This window comes from Microplitis demolitor, chromosome 4 (genome assembly GCF_026212275.2).
Source record: "Microplitis demolitor isolate Queensland-Clemson2020A chromosome 4, iyMicDemo2.1a, whole genome shotgun sequence".
In the NCBI taxonomy this organism is placed as follows: domain Eukaryota; kingdom Metazoa; phylum Arthropoda; class Insecta; order Hymenoptera; family Braconidae; genus Microplitis; species Microplitis demolitor.
Window position 1 is genome coordinate 18,835,995 of NC_068548.1, and position 21,520 is coordinate 18,857,514.

Genomic DNA, 21,520 nt, shown 5'->3' on the forward strand with positions numbered 1-21,520 from the left:
AACTTTCGTTATATAAAATATATACGCAGTTTATTATATTTGTAAAATTTAAATAATAGACTTATATTATATATGCAGATGAAATATGAGAATTTTTAAAATATTACAATTATTTTGTGTTGTTTTTTTTTTTTCTATTTTGATACTGACAAAAAATAAACATGATCGTACAAAACAATTTTTATACGTAATTTGATCTTATGTATCAAATCTGGTTAGCAATCATATTAATGTTTCCACATAATACACTTTATCAAATTGACGATACGATGAATTATTTTTCAAGGAATAGAGCCTAAATATATAAATATTTAGGTATCATAATGTCAAAAGATTATCAGAATATTTACATGAATATAAAAATAAATAAATAATTATTAAAAATAATGATACTAATTAGGAAAATATATATTAATTCACATGGAATTCTGTCATTTATTAATCAAATCCGTAGGCGTTGAAAGCTGTCGGTGAAATCAAAGAGGAATATTAAAATTGACATCTGGCTGACGCTTGCGCGATTTAATACGCGGAAAACTATTCAAGCCTCAAGATTTATTCCCGGGTAATGGCTTCAGATGCATCACAATCGCCGGCGAAAAAAGATGCGATATACTTTTTTTTTCAAAATTTCGAAAATTTTTTTGAGTTTTTCAAATCAGTTTTTAAATCTTTTTGAGTAAAGTTAATATAACAAAATACAGTTTGAAAAAAAGTTTTTAAATTTTGAACCAAGACGATTGTTTTTGATTTTTGATAATGAGTGAAAATAATATCGATGAATTTTTACAAAATCAACAAAATTTGTGTCATCAATTGTTTAAGAATCGTAAGTTTATTGTTTTTTAATTTAATTATTCACTTTTTAATTTAAAAAACCTTTACCATAAATCTGCACTTTTTTTTTATTCCATTCAAAATTTATTAACACTGGGAATTTATCAATTGATATCAATACTTATAATAGATATTCATATATATTTATTTCCTCGGCTCGTCTATTCATAAAGTTTCCAGGAACATTGAGTACAAAAAAAATAAACCAATAAATAAATAAATACAAAAAAAGGAGTAACTTTACTGCAGAGTATTGTCCTCATATATGATTTATGACCTCTCGACACCAACAATAATATGTTTTATTCATTATTATTTGCATTATTTTATTTGCAACCATTTTATGTTGTTTTTTTTTTTTTTTTTATTTATTTTTTGCCATCAGATCTAAATATTTTGTAAATGCACTGGATTTTATGAATAAAAGTAAAGTGAAGAAACATGACACTGGACAAATAAATAAATTACTTAAGAATTTAACTATAATTAAATAATTTAAAAGTTTTAATTAAAAAAAAGTGTAAACGCGTCGAAGAAATTGTTTGTATATAACTTTGATAATCAATTAAAAATGTTTGGTGACACTGAATTAGCAAATGTCTGAGGATTATTTTTACAAATTTTGAATAAATAATTCTTAAAAATAATTATTTTTTATTTTTCATTCAAAAACTTTCAAAAGTTCTCGGTATTAATTTTCAAATTTTATTTTTGACTTCCCGCCAAAAAAAGTTTTAAAAAAGTGACGTTATTAGTTTCGGTCCGATTTTCAAAAACCGAGTTTTCAATAGATTTTTACGTTTCGAGGTCTTAAAAAGATATTCCGACTAATTTCGAGATGATTTCCGAATGTACACACGTACATATGTATATATATAAATATTCTCTTTTGAACGGATAAACCGATTTAATATTAACCAATTATCTATGAATACTTAAGCTCAATCAGTATAATATATTCGAAGTTATTTGAAAAAATGTTTTTCTAAAAATCTTCTTACTTACTCTACAGATTGATTCCAAAATATAATCATTTCTAAAACACTATAAATCGCGTCGAATGCCTCCTCAACCATCAAAATTGAATCATTTGTTTAAGAGATATCGTTACCAAAAAAAATGTTTTTTTCGAACAAATTCAAAAACGTTTAATTGATTATTTTTAAAAAGTGTTAGACACTAAAACACTGCGTCGATCGTTACCTCGAACGTCAAAATCGGTATTAGTTCAAAAGATGTCAGCGATGAAATATTCAAAAAATAATAATTGTCTTCATTTTTTCTAGATAACTCACTATATAATGTATCAATTGTACTTGAAATTGAACCGAGTCTACTATTTTTTAACCTCTTTCCATTACTACAGATTTTATTGCAATCGTTTTGTTAGTTTCAATTATATTATTGAAAAATATTAAAAAAATCACTGTTTTTTACCCTATTCTCTGATATTTTACACATTAACTCTTTGATCTGATTCAAAAACTCATTTAACTTTCTATTATAATCGCATTTATTTATTTTTATCCAAATTCATTGATTTCATTAAGCAAAACCATGACAAAAATTAAAAACTCACTTGTTGGAGCTCGAAAGGCTCAAAAATACACGGAAAAAAAAAGAATATTAAAAATTAATAAATAATAGTAAAAAGTGGAGTCTGTTATCAATAATAAGTACTATTATGTACTTGAAGCAAAGTAGTTTACTAATTTTTGTAGATTTCGAAAAACTACTATCAATTATTTCAAAAAGTAAGTAAATATTATTATTTTTAAGGATAATACGTGACTTTTTAGTGAAAGTTAATTAATTTATGGCAAAAACTATTAAAAAGTAATGATTGGTCAAATTAAGAATTGGTATCTTAAATACTGATTTTTACAGCCGAAAAATTCCAAAAGTTACAAACTTTTATTTCATAAATTCGATATCACTGATCAATTATTAGTTTAAAATATCATTTATTGATCATTATAAATTAATTTACAATATACATAAATCGAATAAGTGATAAATAATAAAATGAAAAATTAGTATACTAGATACTAATTTTTTGTTCATAAAAATTTCGAAAACTTTTAACTCTTATTTTATAAATTTTATTCTATTGATTAATAATTAATATAAAATGTTATTTATTCGTTATTATAAATTAATTTACAATATATATAAATCGAATAAGTAATAAATTTTTTTAATTTTTCTATGTTTATTTGAATAGTTATAAATAATTGTAGATACCAATTTATCAATTCTTTTTCATATTAATTTTAATTTACGAAATTACAAATTTTGCTCTTCTATGTGTATCAAATTTTAATATAAATCATAGCCATTTTATAAAATATATGATGATCCTAGTTTGATATTAGTATACAAATATACTAATTTTAAGTCAAAAATAAATTACAAACTATTTAAATTTTAAGCATCATTTTCTTCCGTGTACGAATGTATTAAAACATATTGTCGATCTCTTTGAGTTCGAAAACAGCGGGGTTTTGGGGCTATCCTGCAGGGTCAGCAGGTTTTCGAATTTTCAAATCAATATTTTGAGTTAATTTATCAAACTATCAATATTGTCACTTGTTTGCTATTTTTAACATCATTAAAATTTTTTTATTTGATTTGTATCAAATTTTATTCTATTTTTAAAGTTTTAAGTGAATAATTGAAAAGCTTTTGATACTGCGCTTTTAAACTTATAATATAATTAGTAGTTACATCGTTCGTTATAAGTAAATACTGAAGCAAATTTTTAATTAATTAACTCTTTGTCAAATTAATTTTACGGTTAAACTAATTATTTAATTATCAGATAGTACTAATGAAAGTATATATCTATAGATATCAAAGCAAATATAACGAATCAATGTTCACCGTTTTTCGATGGACTTCTCTGTTGGCCGCCATCTGATTCAAATCAAACGATAAATCTTCCATGTCCACCGCACTTTGTGCTCGGTTATAAAAGTCCTCGTGCCAGTGCAGTTGCAACAAAATATTGTACTGTAAATAATGAATGGTACAGAAATAATGACGGAGTTTTTTGGAGCAATTACACAGAATGCACTCCTCCGCCAGGACACTTTATTACAGCAGTTAAAAATTTAGAATTTACACACTCAGAATATGGAAAATTTTGTAACTCAACTATTTTAGAAGTAAGTCTCTACAATAATTATAATATTTGTATTACAAAAAAAATAATAATAAATTTTTATTGTAGAAATGGTTGCCAATAATCAAGACTATTTCAAAAATTGGATATGCATCATCTTTAATAACATTATTAGTAGCTATGATAATATTTTTGTTTATAAGAAAATTACGAAATTCACGTAATCGTCTTCACATGAATTTATTTTTGTCATTTATTATGAGAGCGTCGATGGCACTTTTAAAAGATTGGCTTTTTGTTGATGGAGTCGGTTTGTCATGGGATGTAGTTTCAGTTGATGGAAAAAGTACTTTTATTAAAGAAAAAAATGTAATTTTATTTAAATAATAAATAAAATCTGTTTGTAAGCTTTACTTTTATTTTATTTTTCCCTTTGATGTTTTTTAAAATTTTTTTAATTTATCCGACTCTTCAAAATGTTCATAGAAAAAAAAAAAAAAAGAAAAAGAATAAACTATTGAACTTTCTTTGAGAGAAAAAATACTTTTAACAATAGGATACTTTTTTATTAAAGAATTCTTTTTATTGATAATCAATAGACTACACATATTTTTGTCGGAATAATTTATACACTATAAAAAAAAGTTTTTAAAAATAGTATGTAGAGTTAATTTTAAAAAATATTTTTTAAGTAAGAGAGTATTTATTTTCTAATAGTCGTTTTTCTGCTCAGTGTACTAAAGCATTTTTTAAATTAAAACTCCTTCATAAAAACTTTTCATATAAATAAAAACAACTTTCATTTACTCATAAAAAATTTTTATTTTTATCTCAAGATGGGTAACTAGATATTTTTTCTCTGATACAAGCTCTGAACGTAAAGTAAAGATGAATTACATTATAATCTAACGAGCCCTTTTTTTAAATTATCATTTATTTAAGAGACAAATTTAGAAAACGAAGAAAGTATCTCCCGTGTAAAAAAAAATTCATTCCAAAAACGGTCCTGGCAATGAATTTTCAAAATTGGGACAATTTTGAACTTTGAGTTGAACATTTTTTTAACTTTAAAGTAATTAGGAGTGTGAAAAATTTTTATGATACTGAAGTCAGCCGACGTCTAACAATGTTTGGATTTTTTTTAAACGATATATTATAAGAAAAAAAATACTTGAGAAAATTGCACCTGTAGTTTTTTAAATTTTCTACACATGCATATTTTTGTTTTGTCTTTTTTTGTAACTGATTTGTTGAAAGAAAAACCCGAAAATTGTTAATTGTGTGTTACCTTCAGGATCATAAATTTTTTACTAGTGTGAACTTTTTTCGCGGGCTTCTATTTTTTTTTTGAAATTTTTTAAGCAATGATTTGATCTAATAATTTTGTAAACTCATAATAAGTTTCCTCTACTCATTTTTCCGATTATTTTTGAACAAGTCAAGAGGTAAAAAAAAACTAACTTTCCTGAAAAATTTTAATAAAAGTCAAAGAAAGTTCATAAATATTTTCAAATCATTTTCATTTTTTTTGCCTCATACTTAAATAATTTTGGTAAGAGTAAAAAAAATTGTCAAATCAAATTTTTTTTGCTCAAAAAATAAAATAAAAAAAAACCCATAGGAAGTCTACACCTGTTTAAAATTTTTCGCTGTTCAGTTTTTTCAGTTCCAAAAATGTTCATCTAAAAGTTCAAAATAATCTCAATTTTTAAAGTTCACTGTCATTAACATTTTTGGAATTAACTTTTTTTCCATGCGTCACTCAATCAAAAGAGCGAAAAAAAAAATTAATCGACTTTAAATGTATTGCTTATAAACAGATATAATATACATTAATGTACATAACGTTAATATATGATTTTAATTACACAGAATTGGATGTGCAAAGCAATTACAAGTTTATGGCAATACTCAATTGTCGCAAATTACACATGGATTTTTATAGAAGGACTTTATCTTCACAATCTTATTTTTTTTTCATTTACCGACACATCAACAATAATATACTACATAATATTTGGATGGATTTTACCAGCAACGGTGGTTACTGTCTGGATAATTTTACGTATTATCGAAGAGGACACATTGTGCTGGACGACTCACAACAATCCATCATTTTTTCTAGTCATTCGTATTCCAATAATTGTTTCTATTATGGTAAATAAATTGAAAACTTATTTAAATTCGATATTAATATTAATAATAACAATTATTTAAATTTATTTACATTCTATAGTTCAACTTTGTTCTGTTCATTAATATTGTACGAGTATTATTGGTAAAAATGAGAACCTCAGTATATTTACAGCGTAAAAAAATGAGATATGGAAAATGGGCTAAATCAACATTAATACTTGTGCCATTATTCGGCGCACATTACGCTATTTTTTTAGGCCTTTCTTATCACAAAGACTATCAACTCGAACTTATTTGGCTTTTCTGGGATCAATTTTTTGCTTCATTCCAAGTAAATATCATTTAATTTTCTTTATACATCATTGTACCCATAATGTTTATTTTATTATCAAATAAATGTTTTGTTTCTTTCTTTTTTTTGTCTTTAAGGGATCTGTTATAGCTCTTCTTTATTGTTTTCTCAATGGAGAAGTGAGAGCAGAAGTAAAAAAAGCATGGAGAATACGAAGATCACGACGTGGTGCCGATTCACTAAGTTTCTCTAATAGGTACTTAATTAAGTCGCCAGAACTTCGTAATCAACATCGGTTCAATCATAATAAAAATAATAACGTATCAATATTATAGAAATACGTTACGAATTTATATATATTTTATAAAAACATTTATACTATATTTAATTGACACAAAATTAACACCTCTACCAGACTTGATAATTTTTTATTTAGTAAAAAAATTAAAAACTAAAATAAAAAAAAATGATTTCATTTTTTATTCCTTAGTAACTAAAATCGCTGATGGGCCACTTGCCAGAAATAAAAGTATTATTGATATATTATTATTACAAATAAAGTAATAAATATTTATTAGTTTCACAAATAGCAGTGGCCTTGATTCTGAAGACACCATTCAGGTTCTAAGCTATCGGCAAAAATTCCTCGCTTGACTAAACGCTCGCGATGACGAAGCATCCGTTGTTCCGCATGCATCCAGTATGACTGTGGCTCGGCCCATAATCTTTCAGCCATTGCTGCTGATCGAGGCCACAGACGTGCATCTACTGAAGTGCTGTCCACTTGTTCTGACCACAATGCTGCTTCTCCACCTGAATAAAAAAAAAATAAATTAAATTAATAGACTAGAATAAAATTAATAATAAAATATATGATAATTACCAAGAATTAAATGTTTTTTAGACTCAAATCCTTGGCTCCTGACAATTTGCAGAGGAGAATTTTCATAAACTTTTTGCCAGCCTTTGTAGGGCGAACACCAGTTCGTTCCTTCACCGACCCAAGCTCCAAAGCTAAAAATAAGAAAAGTTAAATTAATATTAATTGAACGTATAATCAATTAATCAATAATTGTTAAACGGTTAATTACTCACCCGCAGTCTAAGTAGAGTGCGTCGTAGTTTGAAAAAATAACTTTGAAGTCATTTTTAATCAATCGATTTATTGTTAAATCAAGTCCTGTAGTCCATATTTGTATTATATATTTATTTGGATCTAAATGTTTTAAATTTTCTTCATTGGTAAGTCCACTGGTCCACAAAATAACTGGTATATCTCTACCACCATTAGCTAATTTTAATTTTTCATAAGCTCGTTTTTGAAAAATACCCCAAAGATCAATGAAACTAGATTCCGATAAATCCCATCCTTTAGTTTCCATCATCCACTTGCGAATCGGTTCAGAAGAATTCCAACAATTAATATTGACTTCATCTCCACCCATATGAAAGATATCAGGCTTGAAGTCGTCTATCATGTCTTGATAAATACCCTCAAGTATTTCATAAACTCTTTCACTAGCAGGATTTAGTTGACCACAAGGTGGCTCAACGCAGTACTTTGACCAGGGTTCAGCACGGAAACATACAGTAGCATTGTTGCCGACCCATTGCCAGCCTTCACCCACATGAGCTGGGGCATCGAACTCCGGAAGTACACGAACACCATTAAGAAAACCAATGTCGACAATTTCTTTGATGTCTTGAGCAGTGTATACTTTACTAGGTGTGTAAGCTCCGTATCTTGACATATTTGGCCACGTCCGACTGACGTAAGGAAAACTATGAGAATCTGTTATATGCCAATGGAAGGTATTAAGTTTTGACATTCCCATGGCTTCAATTGTCCTCAATATTGAAGCTTTGTCCATATAATTACGGCTGGTGTCCAGTAATATACCACGATATGGATAAACTGGACCATCAACAATATAAACATCGCGTACAACTTGGATTTCATTTATCAAATCATTATAAACAATCAATTGCGACAATGTCTCAATACCATGCCGTACTCCAAAATAATTATCTCCGCTTATTGTCACACTTATTTCATCAATACTTTGCTGATATATTTGTAATGTATAATTTTCTCTGGTATTTAATGTCAAAATAAAGTCATCATAATTTTTTAAACCTTTTACATTTATACTGAGATTCAAACCACCGGATCTTGCTAAACTACCGCTTGCTTTTTTAACATTTTTTTTAAGCCTCTCGACGTTGCGGTAAAGAAGATTTCCGACGTTTGATTTTGGATTTACTGAACGTATTTGTATGTTATCGGGATTCAAATGTGCTACGAAATTGCCAAGTGATAAATGCCCGGTTGGTTTAGGCCACAATGCACCTCCTTGACCGCAAAATAATTGGCAAACTTCCAATGACAGCGGTGATGTTACATTCGGTGTTATCTCTTCCTTCTTGCAGTATCCACCAACGCATTTGTAGTGCCATGGTGAACTAGAATTATAATGATAATATTTATTATTATTATTATTATATTTTTATTAGAGGCAACGGTAATACTTTCAAAGTGAAAGTTATAAATTAGTAGATTAAAATTAGTTCAACTATCAAATTTATTTACTTTTTAAATTAATAAAAAAGCTATTTAGTGTATTTTAAATTAAATGACAAACTTAATTTTTAAAAATATAATTATTTAAATTGAAAATTTTTAAATTATTAATATTTAAAAATAATGAAAAATTACCTGAAGAGTTGGGCTTCAGTACAATAACTTTGTAAAGCTAAGACGGTAATAACAATACCGAACATTACAGTAAAAATGATTGTAGTTATGATCAACCAGCGACTTTTAAATTGTGATCGAGATCGCCGGTATAAGTAGTAAAGTTTAATTCTATCCATAGTTGGATTATATTTAACAAAGGAGGGGAATGATATTTTAAGTGGGGATTTATTTACACAGATAGTATGTGAATGTAAACTTGAAATCTACTGCCATATATATTTTAACAATAAACATAAAGCCGATAAATTATCGATCTTATTTAAACCCGTCTAACTAGTAATAATATAATTTTCTTTATTTGTTTTTATCAAAAATCCTAAATTTTATTAACATTTAATATTGTTTTTTTTTTGTCTACCTCTTGAGTTGTCATTATAAAAAACCCACTTTAATTTACCATCATAAAATTACGTATCTATTTGTTGATAACAGTTTATACTATTAAATTTATTTATAAAATGTTATATTTTCTTTTAATAAGTTTATTGATCTTTGTTTTTATTTTATCAGAGAGCGATAGATTATTTCAGCACACAAATACTTAAAAAGTATCACCAAGTCATTTGACGAACCGCGAATAACTAAATAATTAGTATATGTTTATCACGTATCAAGTCGTCATTGAGTATTTTTTTTTATCAACATTAAAGACCGTATAATTCTAGATATGAATTACGTATGATAATATTGTGTTTCTTTTTAAAGAAAATAAAAACTATTAGATAAATTCTAGAGGTTTTTTTTTCGTTATTAAAAAAAAAATTAATCGTAATTATTAATATTGTTTATTTATAAATTAAATTATTTTAAAAAATATCTTTACAAAGGAAAAAACAATTTTAAAATAAATTAATCATTAAACTTATTTTTAAAAAATATAACTATAATTTTAATTATAAATAAATCGTAAATTTATTATTTTTTATGAAAATTAAATTTAAGAAAATTTAAACCGAATTACAATATTAAATTGTGTTAAATATACGTCCTTATTTTAATTACATCATTAAATTTAAACGGTTGTCGAAAATATAAATATAAATTTTTTAAATATTGATATTGATTATTTTTTTCAATCAGTACGTATCAGATTTAAAATGATAATCAGAAGTCTATTGTTTGGAACATCATGAAATGGTTTACGAAAGAAATTATGAATACATCTGGGACATGATAGATATTTTACTCATCACCACGTATGGCGCGATATTTAGCAAGTTCATTTGGAAAGACTCGATTCAATTCAACAAGCAAGTTAGCCTTGAATTTTCTATAAGCATCGATCTTTCCCTTGACCTGTTCATTTTTCGTTAAAGCCTTTTCGATACAATCCTTTGTGTAAAGCTGAGGATTTCTGCCTTGATCAATGTAGCTGCACAACAAAATAAAATAATATGTTTATTATCAGGATCACAATAATCAATTACAATAAACCGGTTTATGGTGTTTAATTTTTGAAAACTTTTTTTAAAGATTTACGATACGAAACCAGTTGGTTGACTTACTCGAATACTTCCAGGGGAACATGAACATCTTGAACTTGAGATTTTAATTTGTCTATTTCTTGTAATCCATTTACCAAAGACTGACTGAAAGTGAAAAATTATTTCAAATAAATTCAATTTTCCCACACTTTTTTTTTAATTATTAAAACGCCATCTGTCATACATTTTATTGTAAAACACCATGTAATTTAACAAATAAAAAAATTTTATATTGATTAAATGTCAATTAATAAATATTATTTATTACTAATAATTTATTTGAATAATTATTTAAATAATAAATTTACTGCGACAAAAATGACAGAAACATGAAATAGTTAAAAAATATTTCAAATAAAAATAAAATGAATTTAAATTACTTACATTTTTTGATTAAGTACATTTTGTCCTTGTGGTTGAAAATCACTTACAATAATACGTATTTGTCGTACATTTTCAATAAATAATTCAAGTTGACCTTCCAAATTTTCTAGTGTTGACGCCATTTTTATTTTTATCTATAGTTATACATATAAAATATATGAGAGTACTATAACGCCATCGGAATGTGGTAAAAAAGTAAACTAAATATTTTAGTGTATATCAAAGATTGAAAAATTGTTTAAATATAAATTTTCAAGTAATTAGCAATTGGTAATTGTTATTGTACAATTATTTTTTATGATAGTATTAGGGATCATTACAAGGGATTATTTATTATTATTATGTTGAGACACGTGGTCATAGGTAAATTATATTATAAATTTTTAATTATTATTAGTTGCAAATATTGTATAATTTATGTTTTTATTTATTTATCAAATGTATGAAACTGTTATATAATTAAATATGAATATTTCAGGGGGTGGTACCGGTTCCATTGGAAGAGCCCTTACATATGCACTTAGAAATGAGGGTCACACTGTTACTATTTTGTCTCGTCAGGAAACTGGTCCTGACATTCTTTCATGGGTAAATTTAGTTTAGATAAATTGTTTTATGCTGGCTGTAAATTTTTAGATGAATGTGAATGAAGCAGACATCAGACAATTTATAAATTTTAAATAAATAAATTTATAAGTTAAAATAATGAAATTTTAAAAAATGCGCACTAATTTTTCATAGATCTAAAAAAGCATTTTGAAATTTTTATCCTACTTACATTTTAATTAATTACGCAAAAATTTTTTGAATTTACACTTGTCAGTTACAGTCACACTTATAATTTTGCGAACAACTGGAGATTTTTTAAATATCTGAAAGTAAAAAATATTTTAAAAAAATCAGAAGATTTAATTCGGAGTTAAATATAAATTTTTGTGAAAATTAAATCTGTTTTTGTCTAAGCTGAAAGTTGCCGGCTTCTGACAATTTTAGAATTTTTAATTACCAAGTTAATTGTCATTAGAAATTTTTTTAAAAAATATACACAATAAAACTTTTGAAAATTCTTCACACGGAATTTTTCAAATATTTGCGTCAGTATTTACTTTGATTATTGAAAACAAATAAATTTTTTTAATGACTGCTACTTTCAAAATAATTTTTCTTCTTTCAAAATTTTGTTATTTAAATCTTATTAGAACTAAATAAGGTAGAGGTACTATTTTTGATCACTGCTACATTTTGGAGAACCGAGTCACCTCAAAACAAAAAATCTCCATGCCATAGTCAGGATAACGTATGACTTCTTCATCTGAAATCAAAAAATCAAAAAGATTTCTTTAGTACATAAGTTTATCAAAGATCTGAACGAAGGGTTTTTTTCAATAACTATTTATTTTTTAATTAAACAAAAGGAGCAATTTTCGGTAAAAATCAGTTTTTTTTGATTGCACCTTTACCAAAAATTAAAAAATGAATATTTTTTTGATTCCTTCATTCAAATCCAAAATAAACTTATGTTCTAAAGAAATCCTTTTGGTTTTTTAATTTTAAATGAGGTAGCCATGAATTATCCTGCTTGCGGCATGTAGACTTTTTTTTTAGACTCGTCTCTCCCCACTACCACTGGCTTATTCTTCAATATTTTTTAATGAAAATTTAGCAGAATGTTCTTAGAACGATGCTTAATAATGTAACAAATTTTAAGAATTTTAATAACGAAGGTACTCTGAAAACAAAACCACAAAAATATGCTCTTTTTTTTGTATCTCAGACCCATTTCTCCCCTTAAATAAATAAATTCATAATTAATAAAGCATAAATTATTTGTCTAGCAAAATTTAGCAATAAAAGGTTTACCCAAAGATACAACAGACGTTATAAATGTCGCTGGACAAAATATACTAGACCCAATGAAAAGATGGAATGAAGAATTTAAAAATGAAGTATGGGATAGTAGAATTAGAACGACAAAAACATTAGCACAGGCTATCAATAGAAAACCTGATGTTAAATCATTTGTAACAATATCTGGAGTTGCTTATTATAAACCTGATGATACAAAAGAATATACGGAGTATGATAAATGTGAACCATATGATTATTTATCAGGTGAATAATTAATGAACAGACAATAGATTATTTGCTTAACTTCTTCAGTAATTAATGAATCTATTTGTAGAATTTTATTTTCAGAATTAACTCATGCTTGGGAAGAAGCAACGGAGCTTGCTCCAAATTCTACATGTAGACGAGTGACAATAAGATCTGGTGTAGTTTTGGGAAGATATACTGGAATGATTCAAAAAGTTATCATGCCTTTTTTCCTAGGCCTCGGCGGTCCTATTGGCAGTGGAAATCAAATTATGCCTTGGATTCATATTAGTGATTTAGTTGACTTATTTATATTTGCAATTGAAGAAGAACAAGTTAAGGGAATTTTGAATGGTGTGTCACCACAGGTATTTCAAAATTATATTTATTTAAATTATTTACTGTAACTTTATATTGTCAATTAATTTTTTTGTTTTATGGTTTAGATAATTACAAATAAACAATTTACTAAAGCTTTTGCAAAAGCTATGTGGAGACCAGCGTTTATTCCACTGCCAGAATTTGCAGTTAATCTTATTTTTAGTTCAGAAAGAGCGAAGGTAAAGATTTATATTAGTAATAAAAATATTACTTTAATTTTTATTCATAATTAAAACAGTTGTAATTACCTTGAGTTAGACGTTTTTATTTTACTGCAGTTTAAATATTATTATTTTAATAATTTAAACAAACGCATGTTAAATTAAACGATAAGGTAAAAAATCTAGTACCCGATCAGGGAACTAGTACTCGATTACTCCATATATTTGTATGCCTATATTTAATAAAATTTAGTAAATTTAAATATACAAATACATGATGTGATCGGGTACTAATTTCCTGATCGGGTACCGGGTCTTTTACTTCGCTCAAGAATTTTATAAGATTAAAAAATTAATTATTTATGTTTTTATTTTAGATTATGATAGAAGGTCAAAAAGTTATTCCAAAACGAGTACTAGAGTATGGTTTCGAGTATTCTTATTCAGATATTAATGAAGCATGCCAACAATTTGCTGATATTTCTTACATACAACCATATTAATATTTACATTATGATTACTTTGCTTTTTTAATAAAAACTAGTAAAAGCTAGAATACTTTTAAATAAAAAATACTTGATTAGTCATTATTTTAAATCCTTTATCCTCCATGAAAGTTGTGAATCATTTGAAATATTTATTTAAATAATTAAAATATTTTTAAAAATAAATTATTTGCATCTGCGACTATGAGTGTGAATGTAGCTGACAATTGTCAATTTTTTAAATCTCAGAATAAATATATAAAATGTAAGTAGAATAAAAATTTTAAATTGCACATTTAAAAAAATTAAAAAACAGTACGCGCTTTTTTTTAAATTTAAATATTTTAATTTATTTATTTAAATTCATGTTCAGATAGCATTCCCTACTTTTTAAAAATTTTTAATGACTTATTTCAACTGTCAAAAGTGTATGAAAATTTTATCAATTAATAAAAAAAAAAAGAAACTAAAGCATTACTTGAAAAGAGGATAATTTTGTTGGGATATAGATTTGAAAAAAAATTACTTACAGTTATCAATTCGGAGGAACGAAATTTGGAAAAGAAATCGTAGTAAAATTTATGATTCATAAATGACAGACAATAAAAAATTTTTGAATTTTTTTTTTAACAAATCAATTACAAAAAAAAAAAAAAAAAAAAAAAAAAAATGCACATTTAGAAATTTAAAAACACTATAGGCACAATTGTTTTGTTTATAATTTATCATTTTGAAAAACTATTAGCAGTCGACTAATTTCAGTATCATGTGAAATCTTGATGTCAATTTTATAATTCGAATTTTCAAATTTTGTTTAACTTCTAATTAATAACAACTGTATACAATTTTAAACAATTCAATTTTTCAGCAAAATTGTTTTTTTTTTCAATTACAGTTTTAATTATTTGTTAATTAATTAATAAAATTTTAATACAGTTATGACAGTTGTCATTTTATATTTAAAAAAAGTGAGGGGCAATGTCTGAGAATACTTAAAATTTATTAGTGTAATGTAGCAGACCTCAAACGAATTTAAAACTATAAATAAATAAAGTAAATAATTCAAAAAATAATATTTATAAAAAATGCACTTACTAATTTCAAAATTTTTTAAAAATTTTATTTTATTAATTTACTCTATTCATTGATAATTTCAAATTTGTCTGCTACATTCACACTCATTTAAAATTTATAAACTGTTTCATGTCTGCCGCACTTGTTCTAAAAGTACTTAAATATTTTAAAAATTATACAAACACAAACAAATATTCTTAGATTCAAAAACAAATTGTTTTACCGATTGAAAACAAAGTAAATCCTTGCAATAAGAACTAAGTTATGAAAATCAAACATGGCTCACATGATGCGCGCTCAGCTGTTGTTTACCGACAAATGCGTGTCAAAGAAACTAAAGGAAAGATTGCAAAGCAGATTGGATTGGTGAGTAAGATTCAAAGTTTTTTTTCACAACTCGTCGTCAACGATTATTATATTTTACATTGAACAAACAGTGCGCTCCATTATTATAAAAAAAAATCATCAACGCTATGGAGACTCACAATAACAGTAACAATAATAATAACAACAACAGCAATAATAATAACAGTCACCCATTAAATATAACTGTTAATTAATCCAAGAGTGTATAACACCATAAACCAGCCAATAGTTATAATAATAAAAGTAATAACAATAATAATAATTACAATAATAAGAGTAACAACAACAAAAACATAGACCTGAATGTGTTGTCAGTAAAATAATAAAATAATAACAAAATACAAATCGATGGGGAAAGTTATTAGAAGCAGGTCAACGATGATATTAAATATTAAAGGAACGAGTAACTGACCTGACTTTCCTTAAAAAATAATAAAAGGATCTAGAGGAACAACGCATGCTACGTTATTTTATAACGCATTGAGGTTAACGTTTTACGTTTGGCCAAAGGGACACTAAGGTCAGCTTTTATTTTTTTAATTATTTATATTTATAATTATTATTCTTATTTAATTGCCTGCTCATACATAATTAATTAATGAGTGTGAATATAGCAGACATAAGACAAATTTAAAATTATAAATAATTTAAAAAATAAAATTTAAAAAAACGCGCATTTAATAAATTTTTAAATTAATAAGTCCATTTTTTATAAATATTATTTTTTAAATTATTTATAATTTAAAATTTTTTTGATGTTTGCTATATTCACACTCGTATTAATTAATTATCTATCGTAGTAATTTTTTATGCATTCATACTTGCAGATAGCTAATTTTTATATACATAAATAATTAATTAGATTATGTAGTAATAAGTTATTGCAGTTTATTGTACTGAATACTTAAAATTAACTAATAAGATTAAATTACATGACATGACACATGACAGTAAATTATCTGGTCTTATTAAATAAAATAAATCTTTGTGTTGTAATTAAATTTCACGACAAAATGATGACGTAAACATTTTAAGAACAAGGTATTTGTTTAGGATTGTATGTAGAGGTAAGTAGTATGTAATATATAAAGGGGATGGAGCAATGAGTAAGCAAATTCAAGGCTTCTTATTCATTTAAGTTTAAAATTTTACTAGGTTAGGTTTATTTAATTATATTTTATATTTATTATTGATTAAATATAAATGATGGTAAAATAAATAATTGATGATTACTTTTAACTGATTAATTTATTTGTTTTGTTTAATTACAGGGTGCACTATGAACGCAAGGACTCAGTTGTTTGAACTAAGCATGGAGGGCCGTCAAGTTGATGAAGCGGTTGCGAGTATATTTCATAGTGTGCTATTCCATCGTAGTCTTGGTAAATTTAAATATAAACAAGAAGGAAGTTACTCTGTAGGTACCCTGGGTTATCAGGATGTTGATTGTGATTTTATTGATTTTACATACGTGTGTTGCTCATCTGTCCATCTTGACCAGACGTTAAAAAGAGAAATTTCTGGTTTTTCGGAAGCGTTGAGATCAACAGACAGTCCTGGATCGGGACAAATATCACTAGAATTTTTTCAAAAGAAAAAGAATCGTTGGCCTTTTCAACCTGAGTGTATACCGTGGGAAGTATGGACTGTTAGATTAGAACTTATTAAATTAGCAACTGAACATGAAAGACAAATATGCCGTGAAAAAGTTGGTGATTTATTGACAGATAAAATATTATATATTACTGAAGTTATGAATCGTCATGATTATTTACCGAAAATGCCGAATCAAGCTGAGTTAGATCTCATTTTTGATACCTCATATCCTGATGTTCAGCCTTATTTATTTAAATTGTCTTTTACTACATCCGGTCCACCGAGCACGACCATGGGTAACACCATGAAAAAACTCATAAAAGAAACTCTAGCTATTTAGTTATGTATTAATTATTATTTATTATTATTATCATTATTATAATTCATTTAAATACGTTATTACTTTTTTTTTAACGTCCACATTATTACAATTTATTGTCAAACTGTGACATATATTTTTTATCATAAATTGGTGTGCATTAAATAATTATAAATAGTAATAATAATAATAATAATAATAAATAATTAAATTATTCTCAATATCCAACAGTCGTTAAAAAAACGATAAATCCTGTATATTTATCAACTGATTAGTACAAATAATATATAAATATATGAATTGCTTAATTGTACTTGTTTTAATGCCGATTGCATAAAATACAGCAGAATATTATTTTTTTTTTAATTTAACGAAATATTATTAATAATTATATTGTAGTTGTCTTTATATATGTCGAATTAATATTAATATATATTTATAGATCGACGGGTTGTGTATTCTAAATAAAAAATGCGGATTTTTATGGATAAGTAGAGAAAAAAAAAAGATTGAGATAAAATATCAGTGTAATAACTTTATTTTGTCAAATGTTTGTTAACCGGAAGTACTTTGTTTAAACCTAAAGCAAATATAATTCGGAAAATTGTATTGTATCCACTCAAGGATAAATGGAAAGTTTAAAGTTTAAAGTTAAGCTTTGAGTTAGAGAATGAAGAGATAAAAGCCACGAGAAATATATGTATAATATAGTACCTATATATGTACATACATACAATAATATATATCTATAGATATATTTGATTTTAAATATAAATACTAATGTTCAATATATCACGGAAATATTAGAAAAAATAATAATAAGTAAAGATAATATAATAAATTGCGTGGAATATAAATAATAGTTATAGTTTTGCGTTAATTATAATCAAACAATTAATTATTTTATTAAATCATTGTCATAAATTATTAGTTTTAGGTAATAGCGGCTGTTTTTATATGTATGTTAAAGAGATATACGCAAGCTTAACGATTATTTAATTATAATAAACGTAATTTAATCTTGTATCCGCGACGTAGAGTTATTTTTATTAAAAAATTGTTTGTTGCAATTAATTGTCTGTTAATTAATTTTTTTTACATCGTCAATCATGTAAATAGCAATACATTTTTAGTCGTTTAATTATAAAAAATGATTTATTATTGTATGATAATATTATAATATATTAGTAGTAATTTGTTAAAAAATTAATAATAATTAATTGAGTGCCCTAATACTAATCAAAATTATCTTTTTCACTGTTTTAGTGTATGAAAGATTGCGTGGACTTTGTGTGTGAATAAGATATATATTAATATTATTATTAATAAATAATTGTAAACTTGTGACATATTTCGACGTCTTAGAATTTAAAATCGGCTGAAAAATAAATTAATTTAAAAGTAAATAATTAAAAAATTTTTAATCAAATCGAATGAATAAAAATATATGAATGCTAATGTATAAGTAAATTGTAAATGAAACGAGAAAAAAAAATATGAATGATTAATATTAAAATGCAGGCTAGTGTTTTTATTAGAAGTGTTCTTCGGTTTAAAATCAATTTAACTGTACAGATTAATTATAAATTTTAAAAAGAAAAGTTATTATTATATTAATTATAATATAAACTAATTATAGCGATTATTAATTAAAGTAACGAGTGATAATAATTATAATACAGATGTAATTACGTATTGTATTAAGTTAAATAACAACAATAATAATTATTGAATGAAAATAATTAAAATAAATTTTTGCAGTTTGTTATTTCTCTATACTTTTTTGCTGAGTAATTTTAATTAAAGTTATTTTTAAGAGCAAATAAAAGTAACGTTCAATTGTTGATTTATGTACATTTTCTCTTTACAAGTTTTTTTCATCGCTCTTTCCACTGAGTGAACTTTATTCAACTCGTACTTATTGAATTGAATGAATTCATCAGCTGAGACTGTTAAGCCCCAATCACTTTTAATGATTGATGTTAAAGAATTTATTAAAAAAATTACTTTTCAAACTCTTAATTAATTTTATTTTTTAATTATTAATTAACGATAACTCCAAGTTTTTTAGGTAAGTTTCTTTTAGAAATATAGCTATTGTAGGTTTCATGTGGCAGCTTTTAAAGAATATTACTGTAATCTTTTTCATTTTGCTGAGAAATGTCCAAAAATGCCATTGGTTCAAAAGTTTACATATGTATGTACGTATATATATAACGCGCCGTCAAATGGATGCTGGCTTCAATTTTTATCGGATCTGAATGAAACTCGATACACTTGTTCTTTGAAAAATTACCTTGATCAAGTTCGAAGATGAGCAAAATCGATCGAAAAGTTTAGAAGATGCAGGTGTTTGAAATTTTTTTTGATTATTGTAAAAATATCATTTTTTGCTTTATCCTTAAATAACTTTTGAACCGAAAGCGATAACTTAATTTCGTAAAATGCATCTAGAAGTTCGTGAAATTAGCTTTGATTTTCACTACATAACTTGTGTTTTATAACAATTTTCTTCTAACAAATTGATGATCTCGAATATTTGAAAAAAATTGAAATAATTTACTTTCGCAGCTTCATCTTCTCATAACTTCTGAATGATAAGACATAACTGAAATTCGTAAATTTTATAGTGTAGCTCATGAAATAAACATCCACTGACACTATTATAAATTTATTTTTGATTTATTAGTTCATTTTTTGTGGCGTTTCAAAGGTACCAGAATTAATATCATGAGATTGAAATTAAGCCTACACAATTATTTTAATTTTTTGAAATGCATGTTGTAGTTTATGAAATAAGCTTTAATTAACGATTTAGAACTTCATTTTAAATTGATTTAAATAATAAATATACTTTTCCATTCAGGGTATGGCCGGATGGCACTTATTTTCTTTTATGGAAAGTAGGAAACGTGTAAATAGAGTTGCAATAACATCAAGATTGAATTTGATTATTTGAACCGAAGATTGGAATATTCAAATTTAGTAAAAGCAAATTCAAATTTAAAAAAATAAAAAAAAATCTTTGATCATTCAATTGGATTGTACATAATATTTTCTGATATTTTTTCAGGTATATATATTTCAATTGAATACTTGCAAAATATTTTATCAAAATATATAAAACCTCATTTATTTGAAAAAAATTATTAAGACAACAAGAAATTGAAATTTAATAATTAAAATTTAAAAATAATTTTTTAAATTTATTAATGCGATAAATTAAAAATAATGCATCGATTTTTGACGCATCAATTAATAATTCATTACATAAATATAAATTTTATTTATAATTTTACACTTTTAGTGTTACATGTTTATTTACGCTTGCGCGAGATACCGCAAGCTCATGAGCTTCGACGTCCAGAGATTTCGTAATCTAGTCTCAGTCGCGACCCGAAATCAACGCGATTCGCTACCAAACCTGGACCTTAACATTTAAATGTTTTTATTTATCGTAAAGTTTAAAAACAGTTTTTAAAATTAAATTTATTCAAATAAATGATGTTATTTTTTTTAAATAATAAATGCATTAAATATTCAAAAAATATAAAAGTTTAGTATTGTTATAAGTGAGTATTAAATAATTTAAAAGCCGGTTAAACATTAAAAAAAAAAAAAAAATGAAATTGTTGACACATATAAAATTAAAAGGCGAGAAACAATGGATTTGTTGTTAAAAATTCTAGTGTTCTTAATTCGAATAAGTTAATTTACCTCGAAGTGGAAGTTTTCGATTCTCAAGTTTATCTTGTTAAACAACTAAACTAAAAGTAACTAAAAGTTAAAACAACATCAAATCTGTTGTGGAGAAAACAGATTGTTGGAAATCAGGGAAAAGCGTAAAAGCAAGAGAAAACTTACTACTTCAACAGGTGGCCGGTAATACGCGTGACTATCATATTCACGAGCTTTAAAAACTTATTAAATGTAAGCCAAAAAAAAAAAAAAAAAAAAAAAAAAAAAAAAAAAAATAGTAACAAAATACAAAAATTCTATTTCGTCGTTTAAAAATACGTAGTATTTTTT

At 25.3% G+C, this 21,520-nt stretch overlaps 5 protein-coding genes across 8 annotated transcripts; 3 read left to right on the forward strand and 2 right to left on the reverse strand.

The window, feature by feature from the left end:
- Positions 1-462: 462 nt before the first annotated feature.
- LOC103568273 (vasoactive intestinal polypeptide receptor 2) lies at positions 463-6,732 on the forward strand. 2 transcript variants are annotated; one of them, XM_008545063.2, is made up of 6 exons: positions 463-829; positions 3,688-4,004; positions 4,070-4,330; positions 5,834-6,118; positions 6,198-6,428; positions 6,527-6,732. In XM_008545063.2, exons 1-6 carry the CDS (start codon positions 760-762, stop codon positions 6,722-6,724), a joined length of 1,362 nt encoding a protein of 453 aa, XP_008543285.1. In that variant the 5' UTR covers positions 463-759; the 3' UTR covers positions 6,725-6,732. The 2 variants fall into 2 exon arrangements, with proteins under 2 accessions (XP_008543285.1, XP_053594603.1); XM_053738628.1 differs by lacking the exon at positions 463-829 and adding an exon at positions 2,508-2,591.
- A 69-nt stretch (positions 6,733-6,801) lies between these two features.
- Positions 6,802-9,938, reverse strand: LOC103568274 (chitooligosaccharidolytic beta-N-acetylglucosaminidase). The gene is made up of 4 exons (XM_008545065.3): positions 9,106-9,938; positions 7,485-8,852; positions 7,273-7,403; positions 6,802-7,202 (listed from the first exon to the last, which is right to left on the reverse strand). Exons 1-4 carry the CDS (start codon positions 9,261-9,263, stop codon positions 6,970-6,972), a joined length of 1,890 nt encoding a protein of 629 aa, XP_008543287.1. The 5' UTR covers positions 9,264-9,938; the 3' UTR covers positions 6,802-6,969.
- A 141-nt stretch (positions 9,939-10,079) lies between these two features.
- LOC103568272 (mediator of RNA polymerase II transcription subunit 10) lies at positions 10,080-11,149 on the reverse strand. The gene is made up of 3 exons (XM_008545062.2): positions 11,016-11,149; positions 10,653-10,736; positions 10,080-10,519 (listed from the first exon to the last, which is right to left on the reverse strand). Exons 1-3 carry the CDS (start codon positions 11,135-11,137, stop codon positions 10,330-10,332), a joined length of 396 nt encoding a protein of 131 aa, XP_008543284.1. The 5' UTR covers positions 11,138-11,149; the 3' UTR covers positions 10,080-10,329.
- A 25-nt stretch (positions 11,150-11,174) lies between these two features.
- Positions 11,175-14,226, forward strand: LOC103568271 (epimerase family protein SDR39U1). Its single transcript, XM_008545061.3, has 6 exons — positions 11,175-11,378; positions 11,494-11,603; positions 12,851-13,127; positions 13,212-13,477; positions 13,556-13,669; positions 14,029-14,226. Exons 1-6 carry the CDS (start codon positions 11,357-11,359, stop codon positions 14,152-14,154), a joined length of 915 nt encoding a protein of 304 aa, XP_008543283.1. The 5' UTR covers positions 11,175-11,356; the 3' UTR covers positions 14,155-14,226.
- A 1,265-nt stretch (positions 14,227-15,491) lies between these two features.
- LOC103568269 (autophagy-related protein 101) lies at positions 15,492-19,147 on the forward strand. 3 transcript variants are annotated; one of them, XM_008545059.3, is made up of 3 exons: positions 15,492-15,576; positions 15,648-16,096; positions 16,848-19,147. In XM_008545059.3, the coding sequence occupies exon 3, from the start codon at positions 16,856-16,858 to the stop codon at positions 17,510-17,512; it is 657 nt and encodes a 218-aa protein (XP_008543281.1). In that variant the 5' UTR covers positions 15,492-15,576; positions 15,648-16,096; positions 16,848-16,855; the 3' UTR covers positions 17,513-19,147. The 3 variants fall into 3 exon arrangements, with proteins under 3 accessions (XP_008543281.1, XP_008543280.1, XP_008543282.1); XM_008545058.3 differs by having other exon boundaries at positions 15,506-16,096; XM_008545060.3 differs by lacking the exons at positions 15,492-15,576; positions 15,648-16,096 and adding an exon at positions 16,518-16,731.
- Positions 19,148-21,520: the final 2,373 nt, after the last annotated feature.